Genomic DNA, 19,652 nt, shown 5'->3' on the forward strand with positions numbered 1-19,652 from the left:
ATGTGACGAACTACTGACTCAGGTGTTTACTTGGCAGGGACAATAGGTTGGGCTAGTGAGTTCTTATGGAGTGATCGACTAACACTGACCTGGCTTCCACATTGCTGCATGCTCTTGTTTCCACATGTTATTTGTTTGGTAATTCATGCTGGTTGCATTTTGTGCTTTTCTCCCTGTGTCTTTACATGGTGTTTGGACTTCCTGTTCCCCCATAGATCAACTTGCACATTGAGTTTATCCTCTTCTGTGGTCCAGCTTCCAGTCTCCCGGGTTGAGTGCCGAAATTTGGCTAGATTAGTGACATTTGTGCTGATGGCCAGGTTTTGCAACATTGTCGTGCCTGTGCAGATACAAAAGAAACAATTATGTTGAAGTATGGTTTTTCACTGTATTAAGTGTTGCAAGTATTAATTCTATATTTGAATAAGGCATTTGGTTCTATAAATTAGACAGTACTTTTATCCAAATTAGCGGTATAAGAGCAGTATCACTAAAATTCATAAGTTATCTCTAAGATGGGAGACAGCTAGTTACAGTTCATGACATAGCTGCATGCAGTATATCAAATCAGAATTTCAAAGCAGTGCATTCAATTAACAATATAAATACGGCAAACTTTAGGGAAAGCCTAAAGCAGATAGACTGGGATGAAGTGTATATGGAATCCGATGCAAACTTGAAATATAACTTATTTCACAATACATTTTTAAGGGTATTTGAAAATTGTTTTCCCAAGAAAATAGTTAAACATAATTCCAAGAAAACATATAAAAAACCTTGGCTAAATAAAGGAATAAGAATATCTTGCAACTGTAAAAGAGAACTGTATCTAACAGCAAGAGGGAGTACTGACCCCAAAATTTTTCTATATTATAAAAACTATTGTGCGGTACTAAGAAAAGTTATTAAAAAGTCCAGAGGCATGTGTATCATGTCTGAGATCAGTAACTCTGATAATAAAATTAAATCAATTTGGAATATTATTGAAAGGGAAACAGGGCAACCAAGAGCACAGGAAGACTTTAGTGCCATAAAACTGAATGACAAGTGTACTAACAAACAATCAGAAATTGGAAATATTTTCAATAATCATTTTTTAAATGTTGTGGAGAAAATAGGATCTAGATCTTCACTAGAAGAGGCAAGGCTTCTAATAGGAGAGGCCATACCTGTGCAGTTTAAAACAACTGTATTTCCACCAACCTCTCCCTCTGAAATCAGTAAAATAATAAACTCACTGAAAAGTAAAAGCTCTTACGGAATTTATGGCATTTCCAGCAAGATACTTAAAGCTTGTTCCCCACAGATAAGTAGGATTCTCAGCCACGTATGTAATAGCCCATTGGAGCAGGGTGTTTTCCCCAATAGACTGAAATATGCCATTGTAAAACAATTGCATATAAAGGGGGATACATTGGATGTCAACAACTATCGCCCAGTCTCTCTTCTGACAGCTCTATCAAAAATATTTGAGAAAGTAATGTATTCAAGAGTAGCCTCCCATATTTGTAAAAATAAAGTACGAACAAAATGTCAGTTTGGTTTTCAGAAAGGCTTTTCAACAGAAAATGCTATATACGCTTTCACTGATCAAATTTTAAATGCTCTGAATAACCAGACATCACCCATTGGTATTTTTTGTGATCTCTCAAAGGCCTTTGATTGTATAAATCATGGAATTCTTTTAGATAAGCTAAATCATTATGGTTTGAGGGGGGCAGTGCACAAATGGTTTAATTCATACTTAACTGGAAGAATGCAGAAAGTTGAAATAAGTGGCTCATGTAATGTTAAAACAACAGCTGATTCCTCAAACTGGGGGGAGGGGGGGGGGGGGGGCTATCAAGTACGGGGTCCCACAGGGTTCAGTCTTAAGTCCTTTACTGTTGTTGATATACATTAATGACTTACCATTCCATATTAATGAAGATGCAAAGTTAGTTATTTTTGCTGATGGTACAAGTATAGTAATAACATCCAAAAACCAAGAGCTAAGTGATGTAATTGTAAATTATGTTTTTCACAAAATTATTAAGTGGTTCTCAGCAAAATGGACTCTCTTTAAATTTTGATAAAACACAGTATATACAATTCTCTACACTAAATGGCACAACTCCAGTAATAAATATAGACTTTGAACAGAATTCTGTAGCTAAGATAGAATTTTCAAAGTTTTTAGGTGCGTCCATTGATGAGAGGTTAAACTGGAAGCAACACATTGGTCTGCTGAAATGTCTGAGTTAAGATACGTATGCTATTAGGGTTATTGCAAATTTTCGTGATAATAAGAATCTAAGTAAATTAGCTTACTATGCCTACTTTCATTCACTGCTTTTGTATGGTATCATATTCTGGGGTAATTCATCGTTGAGTAGGAAAGAATTCATTGCTCAAAAACGTGTAATCAGGATAATTTCTGGAGCCCACCCACAGTCATCCTGCAGACATCAATTTAAGGATCCAGGGATCCTCACAGTAACCTCACAGTATATATATATTCACTTATGAAATTTGTTGTTAATAATCCAACCCAGTTCAGAATTAATAGTAGTGTGCACAGCTATAACACCAGGAGAAAGGATGATCTTCACTATGCGGGGTTAAATCTGACTTTGGCACAGAAAGGGATAAATTATGCTGCCACAAATGTCTTTGGTCACCTACCAAACAGCATCAAAAGCCTGACAGATAGTCAACAAACATTTAAAAATAAATTAAAAGAATTTCTAGATGACAACTCCTTCTACTCATTGGCTGAATTTTTAGATATAAATTAAGGGAGGGAAAAAAACTAACTTAAACATTAGTGTCATGCAATATTTTGTGTAATGTAATATCTTGTACAGACATCTTTCATTAACCTGACACATTCCACATCATTACGAAGTGTTGTATTCATGATCTATGTAAAAAGTATTAATCCAATCTAATCTGACAGTATGCTAAACTATCTTATAAGAATGGAAGTAAGAATTCCTCACAGTAAAATCAGCATACAAGACTCTCAACTTTGGAGTTCCCAGGGAAGTATTCTTAGATCATAAAACTTAAAGCTAGTGAACTATGCTGCTGATACAGCATTTATTATCCTCAGCCGCAATGAGCAGATAGCATTCCAAAACAATAAAGACAACTTTGAACAAATCATGGAACATCTCATCATGAATAAACTTATACCAAATTAGGCCAAGACTGTTGTGATAAGGTTGGTGCTCAATTGCAACCAGTCTCAAGTGCATATAAATATTGAATTACTGTCTACAGTTGAAACATCCACTAAACATACATTTTTAGACATTGTTATTGATGAGTGTCTTACATGAAGAAGAGTCTGTCAGCTTCATCTGTAAAGAGACTAGCTGAAATATTTGGTTACTAAAACACCTGAAAAATATATAACTCCTCCTATCATTAAACAAATGCACTATGGATTAATCCCTTCACATTTACAACATGAGACTGAAATTTGGGGTGGAGCACTTACAGTCTACATGGATAAAATATTCAGGCTTCAGAAGATACTAGTTATGGTAATTAGTACAGTAAGCAAACACTAGTCATGTTGGGACTATATTAAGTATAATTTATTGACTATATAATAAAGGTTTATTCTTATGACAATTATATTTTTAAAAGAGAATGATGCAATAAGCATAATGAATAGAGATTTTATTATTGCAATACATAAACAAGGTATATTCAAATAACTTACGGGAATGCACCTGGGTGAAGACATTCTATACACTGGGAGAAACTAAGGTCCCATAAATGTTGTTATTATGATGCTGAGTAACAAAAGAGCTACAAATGAAAGTCCACTTGCATTTTATAATAGGTTGCCAAATAATGTAAAGCAGCTCTGTGGAAATTTCTTTAAGAGCAAGTTGAAACAGCTGTTAATTAAAAGACTTTTATACCCACTCAGACATTTCTGAACTCCATTATCAGTAGTATTACTTTTGAATGTTGCAGTGTATTAGTGGCGGTGAATGTTTATATAATGGCATCTAATGTGCTTCTGTTTTAGCTTATGTATTCCTTATATGTACAACATGACATCATCATTGTAAGTGTGCAGTAATTACAATGTTCAAGGCTGTAAAGGTATCATAGACAAATAAAGGTTAATAAAAATAAATAATAATAATAATAATAATAATAATAATAATAATAATAATAATAATAATAATAATAATATCATTTCTTATGTTATTGCGAAGCAATCGCTGACATAGTGTAACTGAGGCAGAATAAGTGGAACCAGCCCACATTCGCCAAGGCAGATGGACAACCGCCTTAAAAACCATCCACAGACTTACTGGCACACCGGACCTCAGCACTAATCCATCACATGGATTTGTGCCGGGGACCGGCATGCCTCCTACCTGGAAAGCAGTGCATTAGACCGCACAGCTAACCGAGCGGGCATGCATAATAGTACATACCTGTAGCTATATTTGGGTACTTCAGACACATCATGTTGTCATATGCTTGTTCCTTAATACTATCTATGATGAGTTTCCATTGTGTTGATTTCTTTTGATTTGAAAAGTGTACTTGTAATACTGCATCTATGTTTATGTAACTTATTGTCTGTTCAGGATAAGCAATGCCCCAATTGCAGCTATTTTAATTATTTGGGCAAAATGTGAAGACGGCAAGTTACGAGGATTCATTGTGGAAAGGAATGGAACTTATGGATTGGCAACACCCAAAATAGGAGGCAAATTCTCACTTTGGGCACCTGCTACAGGAATGATTTTCTTAGATGAAGTTGAAGTTCCAGAGGAAAACGTTCTTTCTGGTGTGACTAGTTTCAAAGTAAGCTTGAATTTTGTTTTGTCACGTGTCACCATAACTCACTACCATGATCTCTAATCTTATACCAGCACATACTGAATGTTGTCAGAGTAATTCAGTCAAGATTTGCAATGTGTGAGACTGACAAGTACGTTACGACCCCAACCAAGAGCAGTATTTAATTCTTTGTTAAATGAGAATTGTGTGTTGGTAGGCACAAGTGATGGCAAAGTGTCATGTTTTGTGTATGTATTAACTCAGAACAGCAAGAAAAATTTCTTTATTCTAGTAGAAGCATCATTAGGCAACAGATGCAAAAGTTACTTTATTTTCTACAATTTTCTTCTTTATTATGCCTGTAATGTCTAGAACTTCCTTTAGATTCCACAAATGAGTGTATTTTATTTCCCTTAGCTGAAGTTTTACCCAGCAAAGTGATCCAATTATCTAGCCACGGTGTCGGTGCCATTGTGTTCATGCCTAATAAACAAGGAGGGGAGGTAGTAATAGTGTACTTTCCAGTACTGTTACAAGAGGAGTGCTTCCACACGCTAAATGTCTATACTCACATCTGAATGAAGTACCCATTTAGAATAAGACCAGAATTGGGATTCATAGTATATCTCACCTTGGCTGCTCACAGTTGGCAGCAGTGGTTTTTGTAATAAATATGACCAACTGTCAGAGTCTAGTGGAGAGGAATCTCTAGTAGCTGTAGATGTAGGAAGTATGCAGCAGACCTCAGCAGTTACGGTGGCTAGGACAGTTGCAAAGACTAAGAGAAAGAAGGTTCTGCTGTTAGGTAGTTCTCATGGTAGAGGTGTAGGCCAGCAGTTGCAGGAAGATTTGGGGAGTAAGTACCAGGTCACCAGCATTGTGAAGCCTAATGCAGGATTGGCTCAGGTGACTGTTAACATAGGGGGGGTTATGTAGGTATTTTACTAAAGAGGATCAGGTAGTGATTCTAGGTGGGGCTGGTAATAGTATTGATAGGGATGGGTAGTATGACATAGATGGTGACCTGGAAAAGATAGCCACTCAGACTGGCAACACGAATGTGCATTTCGTGGAACTGTTTCAGCATCACGATTGGCCTCATCTTAATACAGCCGTCAGGCATAATAACATGAGACTTGGAGGTGCGCTGATGACAGAAGGCATGAGTCACATTTCAGTGGTGTCGGTGGAGTCTATCAACAGGACGGTTTTCACTAGACATGGCCTGCACCTCGACAGGTATGGAAAGGGGAGGTTGGCAAAGCTTATAGGTGACAGCATAGGTGGGGGTGGTGGGATCACTCATGGGAAAATTCCGGTAGTTGTGGGTGTTAGAGCTGTAATTTTTAGATTGAAGTCAGCTGATAGGTATTCCTGCTTAAGTGAAGTCTCTCTAACAAAGAAACCACTTTCGACAAAGCTTAGCTATCAGATTAATAAGGGAATTAGTATATTTCATCAAAATATACAGGGTATTAGAGATAAAGTCAGTGAACTGCTTATAGATGTTGACTCTGAAATTATTAGTATATCTGAACACTTCTTAAATAAGGAGATAAATCAGTAGCTTCCTTTACCTGAATACAGGTTGGCTGGCAGCTTCTCTAGGAGCTCTTTGCGGTGTGGGGGAGTAGCCATGTACGTGAAAAATGGTATCCCATATGAGTCAATTGATGTTTCAAAGTACGGCACTGAAAAGGTGTTTGAATATTGTGCAGGTGTGGTTAAATTTAGTGGAGCTAAACTTCTTACAGTTGTTATTTATAGATCCCCAGACTCCGAGTTCACAACATTTTTGCTAAAGCTAGAGGAGGTTCTTGGTTCACTTTATAGGAAATACAAAAAGTTAGTTATATGTAATGACTTCAATATTAATTGTATAAGTGATTGTGCAAGGAAAAGGATGCTGGTAGACCTCCTTAATTCATATAATCTTATGCAAACCGTATTCTTTCCAATGAGAGTGCAAGGGAACAGTAGAGCAACCATAGACAATATTTTTGTTCATTCCTCATTACTGGAAGGGCATTCTGTTAGCAAAAAGGTGAATGGCCTTTCAGATCATGATGCACAAATTTTAACTCTAAAAGATTTTTGTGCTGCATCATATGTTAAATATAGTTACCAACTTTTTAGGAAAGCTGATCCAGTTGCTGTAGCACTGGACTCGCATTCGGGAGGACGACGGTTCAATCCCGCGTCTGGCCATTCTGATTTAGGTTTTCCATGATTTCCCTAAATCACTGCAGGCAAATGCCGGGATGGTTCCTCTGAAAGGGCACGGCCGACTTCCTTCCCCATCCTTCTGTAGACCGATGACCATGCTGTCTGGTCTCCTTCCTCAAACAACCAACCTTCCAGTTGCTGTAGAGACTTTTGTAAACCTTATCAAAGAACAAGAGTGGCAAGATGTTTATAGTGCTGATACAGTAGACGATAAATATAATGCTTTCCTCAAGACTTTTCTCGTGCTCTTTGAAAGTTGCTTTCCATTAGAACGTTCAAAGCAGGGTACTAGCACAAACAGGCAGCCTGGGTGGCTGACTAAAGTGATAAGAACATCTTGTAGAATAAAGTGGCAATTATATCAAAACGTTAGAAACAGTCACAATCTAAATGCAGCAGCCCATTACAAACAGTATTGTAAGGTGCTTAAAAAAGTTATTAGGAAGGCAAAAAGTATGTGGTTTGCAGATAGAATAACTAAGTCTCGGGATAAAATTAAAACCATATGGTCAGTCACAAAGGAAGTGGCTGGTCTGCAGAGACAAGTAGAGGATATAGAATCAGTTCGTAGTGGGAATGTCCGTGTTACTGATAAGTCGCATATATCTACAGTATTTAATAATCACTTTCTGAATATAGCAATTGAACTAAATAGGAACTTAGTCCCAACAGGGAATCATATAGCGCTCGTCGAAAAAAGTGTTCCAAGACTGTTACCTGAAATGCTCCTCCATGTTACTGACAAGAGGGAGATTGAGTTAATAATTAAATCACTAAAGACCAAGAACTCTCATGGATATGACAGGGTATCTGGCAGAATACTGAAATATTGTTCCATGTATGTTAGCTCAGTACTTCACCATGTCTGTAACTTTTCCTTTAGGAGGGGGCGGTTTCCTGACCGATTAAAGTACTCGGTAGTGAAGCCACTTTATAAAAAGGGAAACAGGGATAATATTGACAATTATAGACCTATTTCTATGCCATCAGTGTTTGCTAAAGTTATCGAGAAGGTTGTATATACAAGGTCACTGGAGCATTTAAATTCACATAATGGCTTAACAACTGAAAATGCTATATTCTCATTTCTCTGGGAGGTTTTGGACGGATTAAATAAAACGTTGCGAATGTTAGGTGTTTTCTTTGATTTAACGAAGGCTTTTGACTGTGTTGACCACAAAATATTACTGCAGAAGCTGGACCATTATGGAGTAAGGGGAGTAGCTTACAATTGGTTCGCCTCTTACTTCAAGAACAGAAAGCAGAAGGTAATGCTCAGTAATGTTCAGTCCCAATGGGGCACTGTTAAGTGGGGCGTTCCACAAGGGTTGGTGCTGTAGCCACTGCTGTTTCTTATTTATATAAATGATATGCCTTCCAGTATTACATGTGATTTAAAAATATTTCTGTTTGCTGATGACACCAGCTTGGTAGTGAAGGATCTTGTGTGTAAAATTGAAACATTATCAAATAATGTAGTTCATGAAATAAGTTCATGGCTTGTGGAAAATAATTTGATGCTAAACCACAGTAAGACTCAGTTTTTACAGTTTCTAACTCACAATTCAACAAGAACTGATATTTTAATCAGACAGAATGGGCATATTATAAGCGAGATGGAACAGTTCAAGTTCCTAGGCATTCGGATAGATAGTAAGCTGTTGTGGAAAGCCCATGTTCAGGATCTTGTTCAGTAACTAAATGAGGCTGTATTTACCATTAGAACAGTATCTGAAATAAGTGATATTTCAACACGAAAAGTAGTCTACTTTGCATATTTTCATAATGCTTATGTCATATGGTATTATTTTTTGGGGTAATTCTTCTGATTCAAAAAGAGTATTTTTGGCCCAAAAACGGGCTGTTCGAGCTATGTGTTGTGTAAGTTTGAAAACCTCTTGTCAACCCCTATTCAATAGTCTGGGAATTTTGACATTGCCCTCACAGTATATATTTTCTTAAATGTCGTTTGTCGTTAGCAATATTAGCTTATTCCCAAGAGTTAGCAGCTTTCACTCAGTTAATACTAGGCAGAAATCAAATCTGCATGTGGAATGCGCTTCCTTGACTCTTGTGCAGAAAGGAGTGCAGTATTCTGCTGCATCCATTTTCAATAAGCTACCACAACAACTCAAAAATCTTAGCAGTAGCCCAAACACTTTTAAATCTAAACTAAAGAGTTTCCTCATGGCTCACTCCTTCTATTCTGTCGAGGAGCTCCTGGAAGAGATAAAAAATTAAGCAAATTCCAGTGTTACATTTTTGATTTTCTTTATTTAAATTAAAGACTTGTCGCCTGAATATGTTTCTTATATTTCATTTTTTGTACAATCTACAACTGAATATGTTTCTTATATTTCATTTTATCTGTTTCTACAATCGTGTTACAATTTCATGTACTGACTCGTTCCATGACCATGGAGATTTCCCCTTAATGTGGTCCCACGGAATAATAAATAAATAAATAAGAAGGGCAATATCTGGGAAACTATCTTGCCCAGTGACATCGCTATTTTCTACATCTGTATCTGTTGTTTCTGTGTCTGCTGTTTCACTGAAGGATGACAATGCTGACTTTTTGTTTGAATCTGTGCTGAGTGAGTCTATTTTTATTTTCAGTTTCTTGGCCATCAAAGTGTGTCTCCTCCAATCATCATCACACACTATCTTGGCATGATACGTATACTTTCAAGTCTTCTAATGACACACCAGTAAAAGATAAAGTCACAGCCACATAAGCAAAGTGACATTGTGGTCTAGTGGTTAGCATTTGTGGCTAGTAATGCCAAGGTCCTGTGTTTCATTCCCACTGTGTTTGATTCTCAGTGACCATCTCAAATTTTTCGTAGGTGGAAAGGTTTGGAAGGAAATCCACTTAGCCTTGTAATGCCAACTATAACCAGAAAAATTTATGCATAAATCACCAAAGTAGTGTTACATCAAAAGGTATGCACCAAGCTAGATGGCAAATGACATTTATTTATTAGCAGCAGAAGCATGAGCTGTTAAGGTTTTTCAGGTTAGAGAGTAAGATGTGTGATGAATCACGATTATCTTTCCAAGATTTCATAATAGTTCTCTAGGATTTAGGTCTGGATGGCGTGACAGCAGTAAGAAGGTCCTTTTTTTTTTTGCAAGAGTTTACCAACTGAATAAAGAGAAAATGTTTGTTGCTCTGTAATTAATGTGAAAGTTTGGTTTTATTTGTATCTGCAGATTTGTAGTTTTTTTGCCATTTCTACATGATAGTCTGAAGTTTTCCTGTTGTAGTCACAGAGGAAATGTGAACAAAAAATAAAACTCTGCAGTCACAACAATGAAACACTCTCTGGCACTGTTGTCCAATGACACTGTTCTTACATTGCCACTTTGCAATATTTTTCACAGTGTAGTGTGTATGGATCCATGGCTCATCTAAGTAAACCATTGGTCACTTTATGCTAATGCTTCATTTTTTAAATTTTTTTAAATGTCTGATATCATGGGCTTTTTTGCCAGTATGTTCATGACTCATTCATTCAAGCAACTTCTAAAATCAAATCCCATAGATGGAACAGTTTTTCTTATAGTTTCTTTTCTAGTAGGGAAGGGTAATTTAGTGAAACAACAGCTGTGAAATTTCTGCAAAGATTGTATTTGTTGCCATGTCCTTAATATTGCAGCAATTTATTTAGATCACCAATGAAATATTTATTGTATGCATTTCTCTAATTCTGTTTTGGGGCACATACTTGATGTCCTAATCCACTTGGCACCATATCCCTCCTTCTGTAATTTGCACACCATTCCCTAACTGAATGCATATTTTATCACCTTCTGTGTCAGCACTATCACACTTTCCTTGTTTTCATTGCCAGTAATATTAATGACGTTAATAGCAAGTAGTCAAGGCTTTCCACAAAGGTATTGTCTGCAGTCCCTCAGTCCACACCAGCTCCCTAGCCGCCGCAGTGCGACAGCATATTTGGTAGCTATGGGACGGCCATCGACTTGCGTCAACAACTTCAATGTAAGACGAGGACGCACAGTCCAATATACTTCTAATTCTGCTTTACCCTATGGACTTCCCAACTATTTGTGATGGTATTTTGTCTTTTTAGTCCGTTTAATTTCATGACATAGACTTTACAACCTGATGATGAGAGCATTGTCTCTTGAAACACATTGTTAAAATATATGTATAAGAATCGTGGTTGAATGCTAACAGTGATAACCAGTATAATGACAACTGCTACCTTGACTCCATAATGGATTATATTAAACCTCCTCATTAGTTATGTGATCTACACATGTAATCTTCAGCATTCTTCTGTAGCACCACATTTTGAAAGCTTCTATTCTCCCCTTGTCTGAACTACACTCCTGGAAATGGAAAAAAGAACACATTGACACCGGTGTGTCAGACCCATCATACTTGCTCCGGACACTGCGAGAGGGCTGTACAAGCAATGATCACACGCACGGCACAACGGACACACCAGGAACCGCGGTGTTGGCCGTCGAATGGCGCTAGCTGCGCAGCATTTGTGCACCGCCGCCGTCAGTGTGAGCCAGTTTGCCATGGCATATGGAGCTCCATCGCAGTCTTTAACACTGGTAGCATGCCCCGACAGCGTGGACGTGAACCGTATGTGCAGATGACGGACTTTGAGCGAGGGCGTATAGTGGGCATGCGGGAGGCCGGGTGGACGTACCGCCGAATTGCTCAACACGTGGGGCGTGAGGTCTCCACAGTACATCGATGTTGTCGCCAGTGGTCGGCGAAAGGTGCACGTGCCCGTCGACCTGGGACCGGACCGCAGCGATGCACGGATGCACGCCAAGACCGTAGGATCCTACGCAGTGCCGTAGGGGACCGCACCGCCACTTCCCAGCAAATTAGGGACACTGTTGCTCCTGGGGTATCGGCGAGGACCATTCGCAATCGTCTCCATGAAGCTGGGCTACGGTCCCGCACACCGTTAGGCCGTCTTCCGCTCACGCCCCAACATCGTGCAGCCCGCCTCCAGTGGTGTCACGACAGGCGTGAATGGAGGGACGAATGGAGACGTGTCGTCTTCAGCGATGAGAGTCGCTTCTGCCTTGGTGCCAATGATGGTCGTATGCGTGTTTGGCGCCGTGCAGGTGAGCGCCACAATTAGGACTGCATACGACCGAGGCACACAGGACCAACACCCGGCATCATGGTGTGGGGAGCGATCTCCTACACTGGCCGTACACCTCTGGTGATCGTCGAGGGGACACTGAATAGTTCACGGTACATCCAAACCGTCATCGAACTCATCGTTCTACCATTCCTAGACCGGCAAGGGAACTTGCTGTTCCAACAGGACAATGCACGTCCGCATGTATCCCGTGCCACCCAACGTGCTCTAGAAGGTGTAAGTCAACTACCCTGGCCAGCAAGATCTCCGGATCTGTCCCCCATTGAGCATGTTTGGGACTGGATGAAGCGTCGTCTCACGCGGTCTGCACGTCCAGCACGAACGCTGGTCCATCTGAGGCGCCAGGTGGAAATGGCATGGCAAGCCGTTCCACAGGACTACATCCAGCATCTCTACGATCGTCTCCATGGGAGAATAGCAGCCCGCATTGCTGCGAAAGGTGGATATACACTGTGCTAGTGCCGACATTGTGCATGTTCTGTTGCCTGTGTCTATGTGCCTGTGGTTCTGTCAGTTTGATCATGTGATGTATCTGACCCCAGGAATGTGTCAATAAAGTTTCACCTTCCTGGGACAATGAATTCACGGTGTTCTTATTTCAATTTCCAGGAGTGTATTTATCATCCACATTTCACCTACATACATGGCTACACTCAATACAAATGTTTCAAAAATGACATCCTGACATTTAAATCTATACTAGATGTTAACAAATCTTTCTTCTTCAGAATAGATTTCCATCCCATTGCCATTCTACATTTTATATGCTCTATACTTCGAACATCATCAGTTATTTTGCTCCCCAAACAGCAAAACTCATTTACTACTTTAAGTGTCTCATTTCCTAATCTAATTCCCTCAGCATCACCCAACTTAATTCGACTACATTCCATTATCCTTGTCTGCTTTTGTTGATATTCATCTGATACCCTCCTTTCAAGACACTGCCCATTTCGTTCAACTGCTCTTCCAAGTCCTTTGCTGCCTCTGACAGAATTACAATGTCATTGGCAAACCTTAAAGTTTTTGTTTCTTCACCATGGATTTTAATACCTAATCCAAACTTTACTTTTGTTTCGTTTATTGCTTGCTCAGTATAGAGATTGAATGACATCGGGGATAAGCTACAACCCTGTCTTACTCCCTTCCCAACCACTGCTTGCCTTTCATACCCCTCGACTCTTATAACTGCCATCTGCTTTCCGTACAAATTGTAAATAGCCTTTCGCTTCCTGTATTTTACCGGTGCCACCTTCAGAATTTGAGAGTATTCAAATCAACATTGTCAAAAGCTTTCTCTAAGTCTACAAATGCTAGAAACGTAGGTTTGCCTTTTCTTAATCTTTCTTCTAAGATAAGTCGTAGGGTCAGTATATCCTTACGTGTTCCAACATTTCTATGGAATCCAAACTGATCTTCACTGAGGTCAGCCTCTATCAGTTTTTCCATTCGTCTGTAAAGAATTTGCGTTACTATTTTGCAGCTGTGACTTATTAAACTGATAGTTCGGTAATTTTCACATCTGTCAACACCTGCTTTCTTTGGGATTGGAATTATTATATTGTTCTTGAAGTCTGAGGGTATTTCGCCTGTCTCATACAACTTGCTCACCAGATGGTAGAGTTTTGTCAGGACTGGCTCTCCCAAGGCCGTCAGTAGTTCCAATGGAATGTTGTCTACTCCCGGGGCCTTGTTTCGACTCAGGTCTTTAAGTGCTCTGTCAAACTCTTCACACAGTATCATATCTCCCATTTCATTTTCAGCTACCTCCTCTTCCATTTCCATAAAACTGTTCTGAAGAACATCGCCCCTGTATAGACCCTGTAAATAGTCTTTCCACCTTTGTGCTTTCCCGTCTTTGCTTAAAACTGGGTTTCCATCTGAGCTCTTGATATTCATGCAAGTGGTTCTCTTTTCTCCAAAGGCCTCTTTAATTTTCTTGTAGGCAGTTTCTATCTTATCTCTCGCGAGATAAGCCTCTACATCCTTACATTTGTCCTCTAGCCATTGGTTCTTAGCCATTTTGCATTTACTGTCTATCTCATTTTTGAGACGTTTTGATTCCTTTTTGCATGCTTCAATTACTGCATTTTTGTATTTTCTCCTTTTATCAATTAAATTCAGTATCTCCTCTGTTATCCAAGGATTTCTGCTAGCCCTCATCTTTTTACCTACTTGATCCTCTGCTGCCTTCAGTATTTCATTCCTCAAAGCCACCCATTCTGCCCTTGGAAATGTCTTACAATTTAAAACCCGGTTCCTAAGCCTCTGTCCTACCATTATATAATCTATCTGAAACCTATCAGTATCTCCAGGCCGCTTACATGTATACAACCTTCTATTACGGATCTTGAACCAAGTGTTAGATATGGTTAAGTTGTGCTCTGTGCAAAATTCTACCAGGCAGCTTCCTCGTTTATTTCTTAGTCTCAATCTATATTCACCTACTACGTTTCCCTCTCTTCCTTTTCCTACTATCGAATTCCAGTCACCCATGACTATTAAATTTTCGTCTCCCTTCACTATCTGAATAATTTCTTTTATCTCATCATACATTTCTTCAATTTCTTCGTCATCTGCAGATCTAGTTGGCATATAGACCTGTAGTACTGCCATGGGCGTGGGCTTCGTGTCTATCTTGGCCACAATAATGCGTTCGCTATGTTGTCTGTAGTAGCTTACCCGAACTCCTATTTTTTATTCATTATTGAACCTACTCCTGCATTTCCCCTATTTGATTTTGTATTTATAACCCTGTATTCACCTGACCAAAAGTCTTGTTCCTCCTGCCACCAAACTTCACTAATTCCCACTATATCTAACTTTAACCTATCCATTTCCCTTTTTAAATTTTCTAATCTACCTGCCCGATTAAGGGTTTCTGATATTCCACACTCCGATCCATAGAGTGCCAGTATTCTTTCTCCCGATAATGACGTCCTCTTGAGTAGTCCCCGCCAGGAGATCCGAATGGGGGACTATTTTACCTACGGAATATTTTACCCAAGAGCATGCCTTCATCATTTAATCATACAGTAAAGCTGCATACCCTCAGGAACAATTACAGCTGTAGTTTCCCCTTGCTTTCAGCCGTTCGCAGTACCAGAACAGCAAGGCCATTTTGGTTAGTGTTACAAGGCCAGATTGGTCAATCATCCAGACTGTTGCCCCTGCAAGTACTGAAAAGTCTGCTGCCCTCTTCAGGAACCATACATTTGTCTGGCCTCTCAACAGATACCACTCTGTTGTGGTTGCACCTTTGGTATGCCTATCTGTATCGTTGAGGCACTCAAGCCTCCTCACCAATGGCAAGGTCCATGGTTCATGGGTGGATACATAGGGTACTAGCAGTGAAAGGCAGCCTGGGTGGCTAACTAGTGGGGTAAGGATATTATGTAGAACAAAGCGGGAATTATATCAAAACGTTAGAAGTGGTCACAATCAAGCTACAGTAGTGCATTGAAAACAGTACTTTAATGTGCTTAAAAATGTTATTAGGTGGACAAAGAGTACATGGCATGCAAGTAGAATAGCTCATTCACAGGATAAAATTAAAACCATATGGTCAATTGTGAAGGAAGTGTTCGGTCAGCTGCACAAGGTTGGCAATATAAAGTCAGTTTCTGTTACTTGTATATCAGATATATGTACAGTATTTAACAATCATTTTCTGAGCGTTGCTGTTGAATTAAATAAAAATTTAGTTTCTACAGGAAATCATATAACACTCTTTGCAAATGCCTTTCTGAGATCGATGTCTGAAATATTTCCCTGTGATACAGACAAGGGGGAGATTGAGTGAATAATTAAATCACTGAAGACTACGGACTCTCATGGATATGATGGAGTGCTAAGCAGAATATTAAAGTACTTTGTTGCACATGTTAGCCCTGTATTTAGCCATAATTCTAATTTTTTGTCTAGGAATGGTCAGTTTCCTGAATGATTAAAGTACTCAGTAGGAAAGCGGCTTTATAAAAAGGAAGAAAGCTATAATGTAGACAATTTTCGACCTATTTCTATGCCATCAATGTTTGATAAAAATGCTCTGTATGTAAGGATAATTGATAATTTTATATCACACATTTTACTATCAAATGTACAGTTCGGCTTTAGAAGTCATTTAACAACTCAAAATGCTATATTCTCTTTTCTCTGTGAGGTACTTGATGTGTTAAACATAAGGTTTCGAGTACTAGGCATATTTTTGATTTAACTAAGGTGTTTGACTGTGTTGGTCACAAAATGTTGCTGCAGAAATTGGACCATTATGGAATGTGGGTAGTAGCTCACAATTGGTTCACTTCTTACTTTAGCAACAGACAGAAAAAGGTCATTATTCACAGTGATGAGAATAGTGGTGATGTGGAGTCTGAGTGAGGTATGGTCACATTGGAGGTGCCACAGGGATCAGTGTTGGGGCCACTCCTATTCCTTATTTATATAAATGATATGTCCTCTAGTATTTCAGGTAACTCTAAAATTTTTCTGTTTGCTGATGACACTAGCTTGGTAGTAAAGGATGTTATGTGCAACATTGGCTCAGTTTCTAATAGTGCAGTTCATGACAAAAGTTCATGGCTTGTAGAAAATAAACTAATGCTAAATCACAGTAAGACTCAGCTTTTATAGTTTCTAACACACAATTCAATAAAACCTGATGTTTTAATTTCACAGAATGGGTGTATGATTAATGAAACTGAACAGTTCAAATTTCTAGGTGTTCAGATAGATAGTAAACTGTCATGGAAAGCCCACATTCAGAATTTTGTCCAAAGACTTAATGCTGCCATTTTTACTGTTCGAACGGTATCTGAAGTAAGTGATCGTTCAACATGAAAATTAGTCTGCTTTGCCTCCATCCTTGCTACCTTCCCTGTTTTCCTTTCCCTGTTGCTTCATAACCTGGGTTGTGAGTAACTAAATCCACTTTCCCTTCTTCCCTTTCTTTCCCCTCTCTCCTCCCTGATGAAGGAACATTTATTCCGAAAGCTAGGAGCTTAAATTTTCGGTTGTTTTTTGTGTCTCTATCGGCTGTACTGAGCTGAGGTAAGTACTGGCCAGCCCCTCTATCTCTTTGTTAGTAATTGCTTATTTTCATTCACTTATAACATAAGTCTTATGCCATATGGTATTATATTTTGAGGTAACTCTTATCATTCTCAAAAGATATCTGTGCTTCAGAAATGCACAGTTTGGGCAATAAGTTCGCAAACCTCTTGCTGACCCCTGTTCGCTAGTCTGGGTATTGACATTGGCCTCTCAGTATATATATTATTTACTGTCATTTCTTATTAACAATATCTGCTTATTCCCAAGATTTAGCAGCTTTCACTCAGTTAATACTAGACAGAAATCTAATCTGCATTTGGATTGCACTTCCTTAACCCTTGTGCAGAAAGGTGTGCAGTATATTGCTGCAGCCATTTTCAATGAGCTATCACAAGAGTTAAAAAATCTTAGCAGTCATCTATGCACTTTGAAACTGAAACTGCAGAGTGCCCTCATGTGTTACTCCTTCTATTCTGTCAAGGAGTTCCTTGAAAAATTAAGCTCAGTCCTATGTTATATTGTTGATTGTGTATACTCAAACTTACCGCTTGTCTTTTTTGGGTTCATATACATTTTATTTTATCTGTTATTACTTTTATGTTGTAATTTCATGTTCTGACATGTTCCATGACCTTGGAGATTTGCTACTCAATTTGGTCCTACCGAACTTTATGTGTAAATAAAAAGAAAAAAGAGCTGTGTATTTCATAGTCTTATCATGCAAAGATAGTACATTTTGATTGTAAATTTTTGGAATGGATTTATTTGTGGGTTTATAGCTATTTATTGTATTTACAGGAACTTTACTTCAAAGTCAGCCAACCAGGCTTATTTTTTTTCCTTTCTTATGTCTTCTCAGAACCTGGTACATAATTGTATACTTAGCATTATTTAATTCTGGTACATCCACCTTTGGCGAGTCCCTTTCTACCCATCTTTTTGCAATGTGTGTTGGCTTTTCATGTTTGCCATGTATATGAGAGAGACAAGCCTGTTACAGTTGTGGAACTTCCCTCTTCTGTTAAACTATAGCCTATGAAATGCAAATTCTTTTCATTAGTGCAGATGATAGAAATACACTAAGAATATAACAGAATCACTTGTATGTCATACTGTCAGAAAATAATTTTTGGAGCAAACTTTGTTGCTTCAGTTAGTTATCAATAAGCTACCAATTTAATTGTCTGTTTGGCTACACAGGAACCTTACATGTTGTATGTTCTGAATTTCCAGCACATTTATCTCATTTCAATGACTTACAGTGTCATTCACTATTATAAAATAGTATTAACAAATCTGACATTTTTGTTGCTTGTGTTACATATTAGTAATACTTGATCTGTACAACTATTTCATTGGCAACCATTGCTGGCTGATTATTTACCATCATTGGAAAGCCATTAATAAAAAATAAATATAAGAATAGGTTGTGGGTAAAACATTGAAAGAGTCTATACTATCTGATTTCCCATGCTGTATTAATTTGGTAAGTCTAACCTGGAAGAGGTCCAAAAATTCAAAAAGATACTCAGAGGATACTGTGAACAAAGTATTTTATTCCTGTAAATGATTATAGCATCCTCTGTGAAGTATCTGATATGGAAACCAAATTGAGTAGGAATCACAAAGGAATTGCAACATTTCAATAAATCTGATCATAAATAGTCTTTCAAAATATTTTGAAAAGTAAGTGGCAGGAGACAGGTAGGTTTAAAGTTGAAAGACACAAACTTATGTCTGATTTTACAGGCTTGTATCAAAACAGCATACTTTCATTTGTAGGAAGTAAAACTAATTATTCTCTATAATTGTACTGCCAGTTAAAGATTTGCAGTACGTATGACTATTTCTACTAATTTTAAGAAAATACAATTAGTGTGAGACACTACTCTTTCATCTAAAGTGAGAAAATTTGTACAATTATGTTGCTACTCTTTTTCAAATTATCTTCTTCTTCCCCATTATGAGGCAAATCATCCTGCAGCTGAGCATGGATTTCATGAAGTACTGTAAGCAAATTGTTGACTCAATTACTTTGGATGTTCTTAGTTCAATCATGGAATAATCTAGATTCTCATCTCCAGATATGTACATAATTCCCAAGTCAATGATCAGATTGTCGCATAAATTAAAGTTGTATCCATTACACTTATTTCTGATGGCTAATCCAATTTATTCTTGAATGCCTAAAAGAAAAAGGTAGCTCTCATTCCTAGGTCCTCACTGACCTTAATACACATCTCCAGATATGTACATAATTTCCAAATCAACAATCAGACTGTCACGTAGATTAAAGTTGTATTCATTACACTCATTTATGATGGCTGATCCGATTTATTCTTCAAAGTCTAAAAGAAAAAACAAAAAAAAAAAAAAAAAAAACTCTCAACGCTACGATCTGTTATCTTGTAA

The 19,652-nt window shown here is 38.2% G+C and overlaps 1 protein-coding gene across 1 annotated transcript in view; it reads left to right on the forward strand.

Moving 5' to 3' along the window:
• LOC126298269 (glutaryl-CoA dehydrogenase, mitochondrial-like) overlaps positions 1-19,652 on the forward strand; it is a 952,805-nt gene that overhangs the window by 721,707 nt on the left and 211,446 nt on the right. The window contains 1 exon segment of the mRNA XM_049989570.1: positions 4,602-4,821. Within this exon segment, the coding sequence (XP_049845527.1) occupies positions 4,602-4,821 (220 nt within the window).

The sequence above is a fragment of the Schistocerca gregaria genome, chromosome X, assembly GCF_023897955.1.
Source record: "Schistocerca gregaria isolate iqSchGreg1 chromosome X, iqSchGreg1.2, whole genome shotgun sequence".
NCBI lineage: Eukaryota > Metazoa > Arthropoda > Insecta > Orthoptera > Acrididae > Schistocerca > Schistocerca gregaria.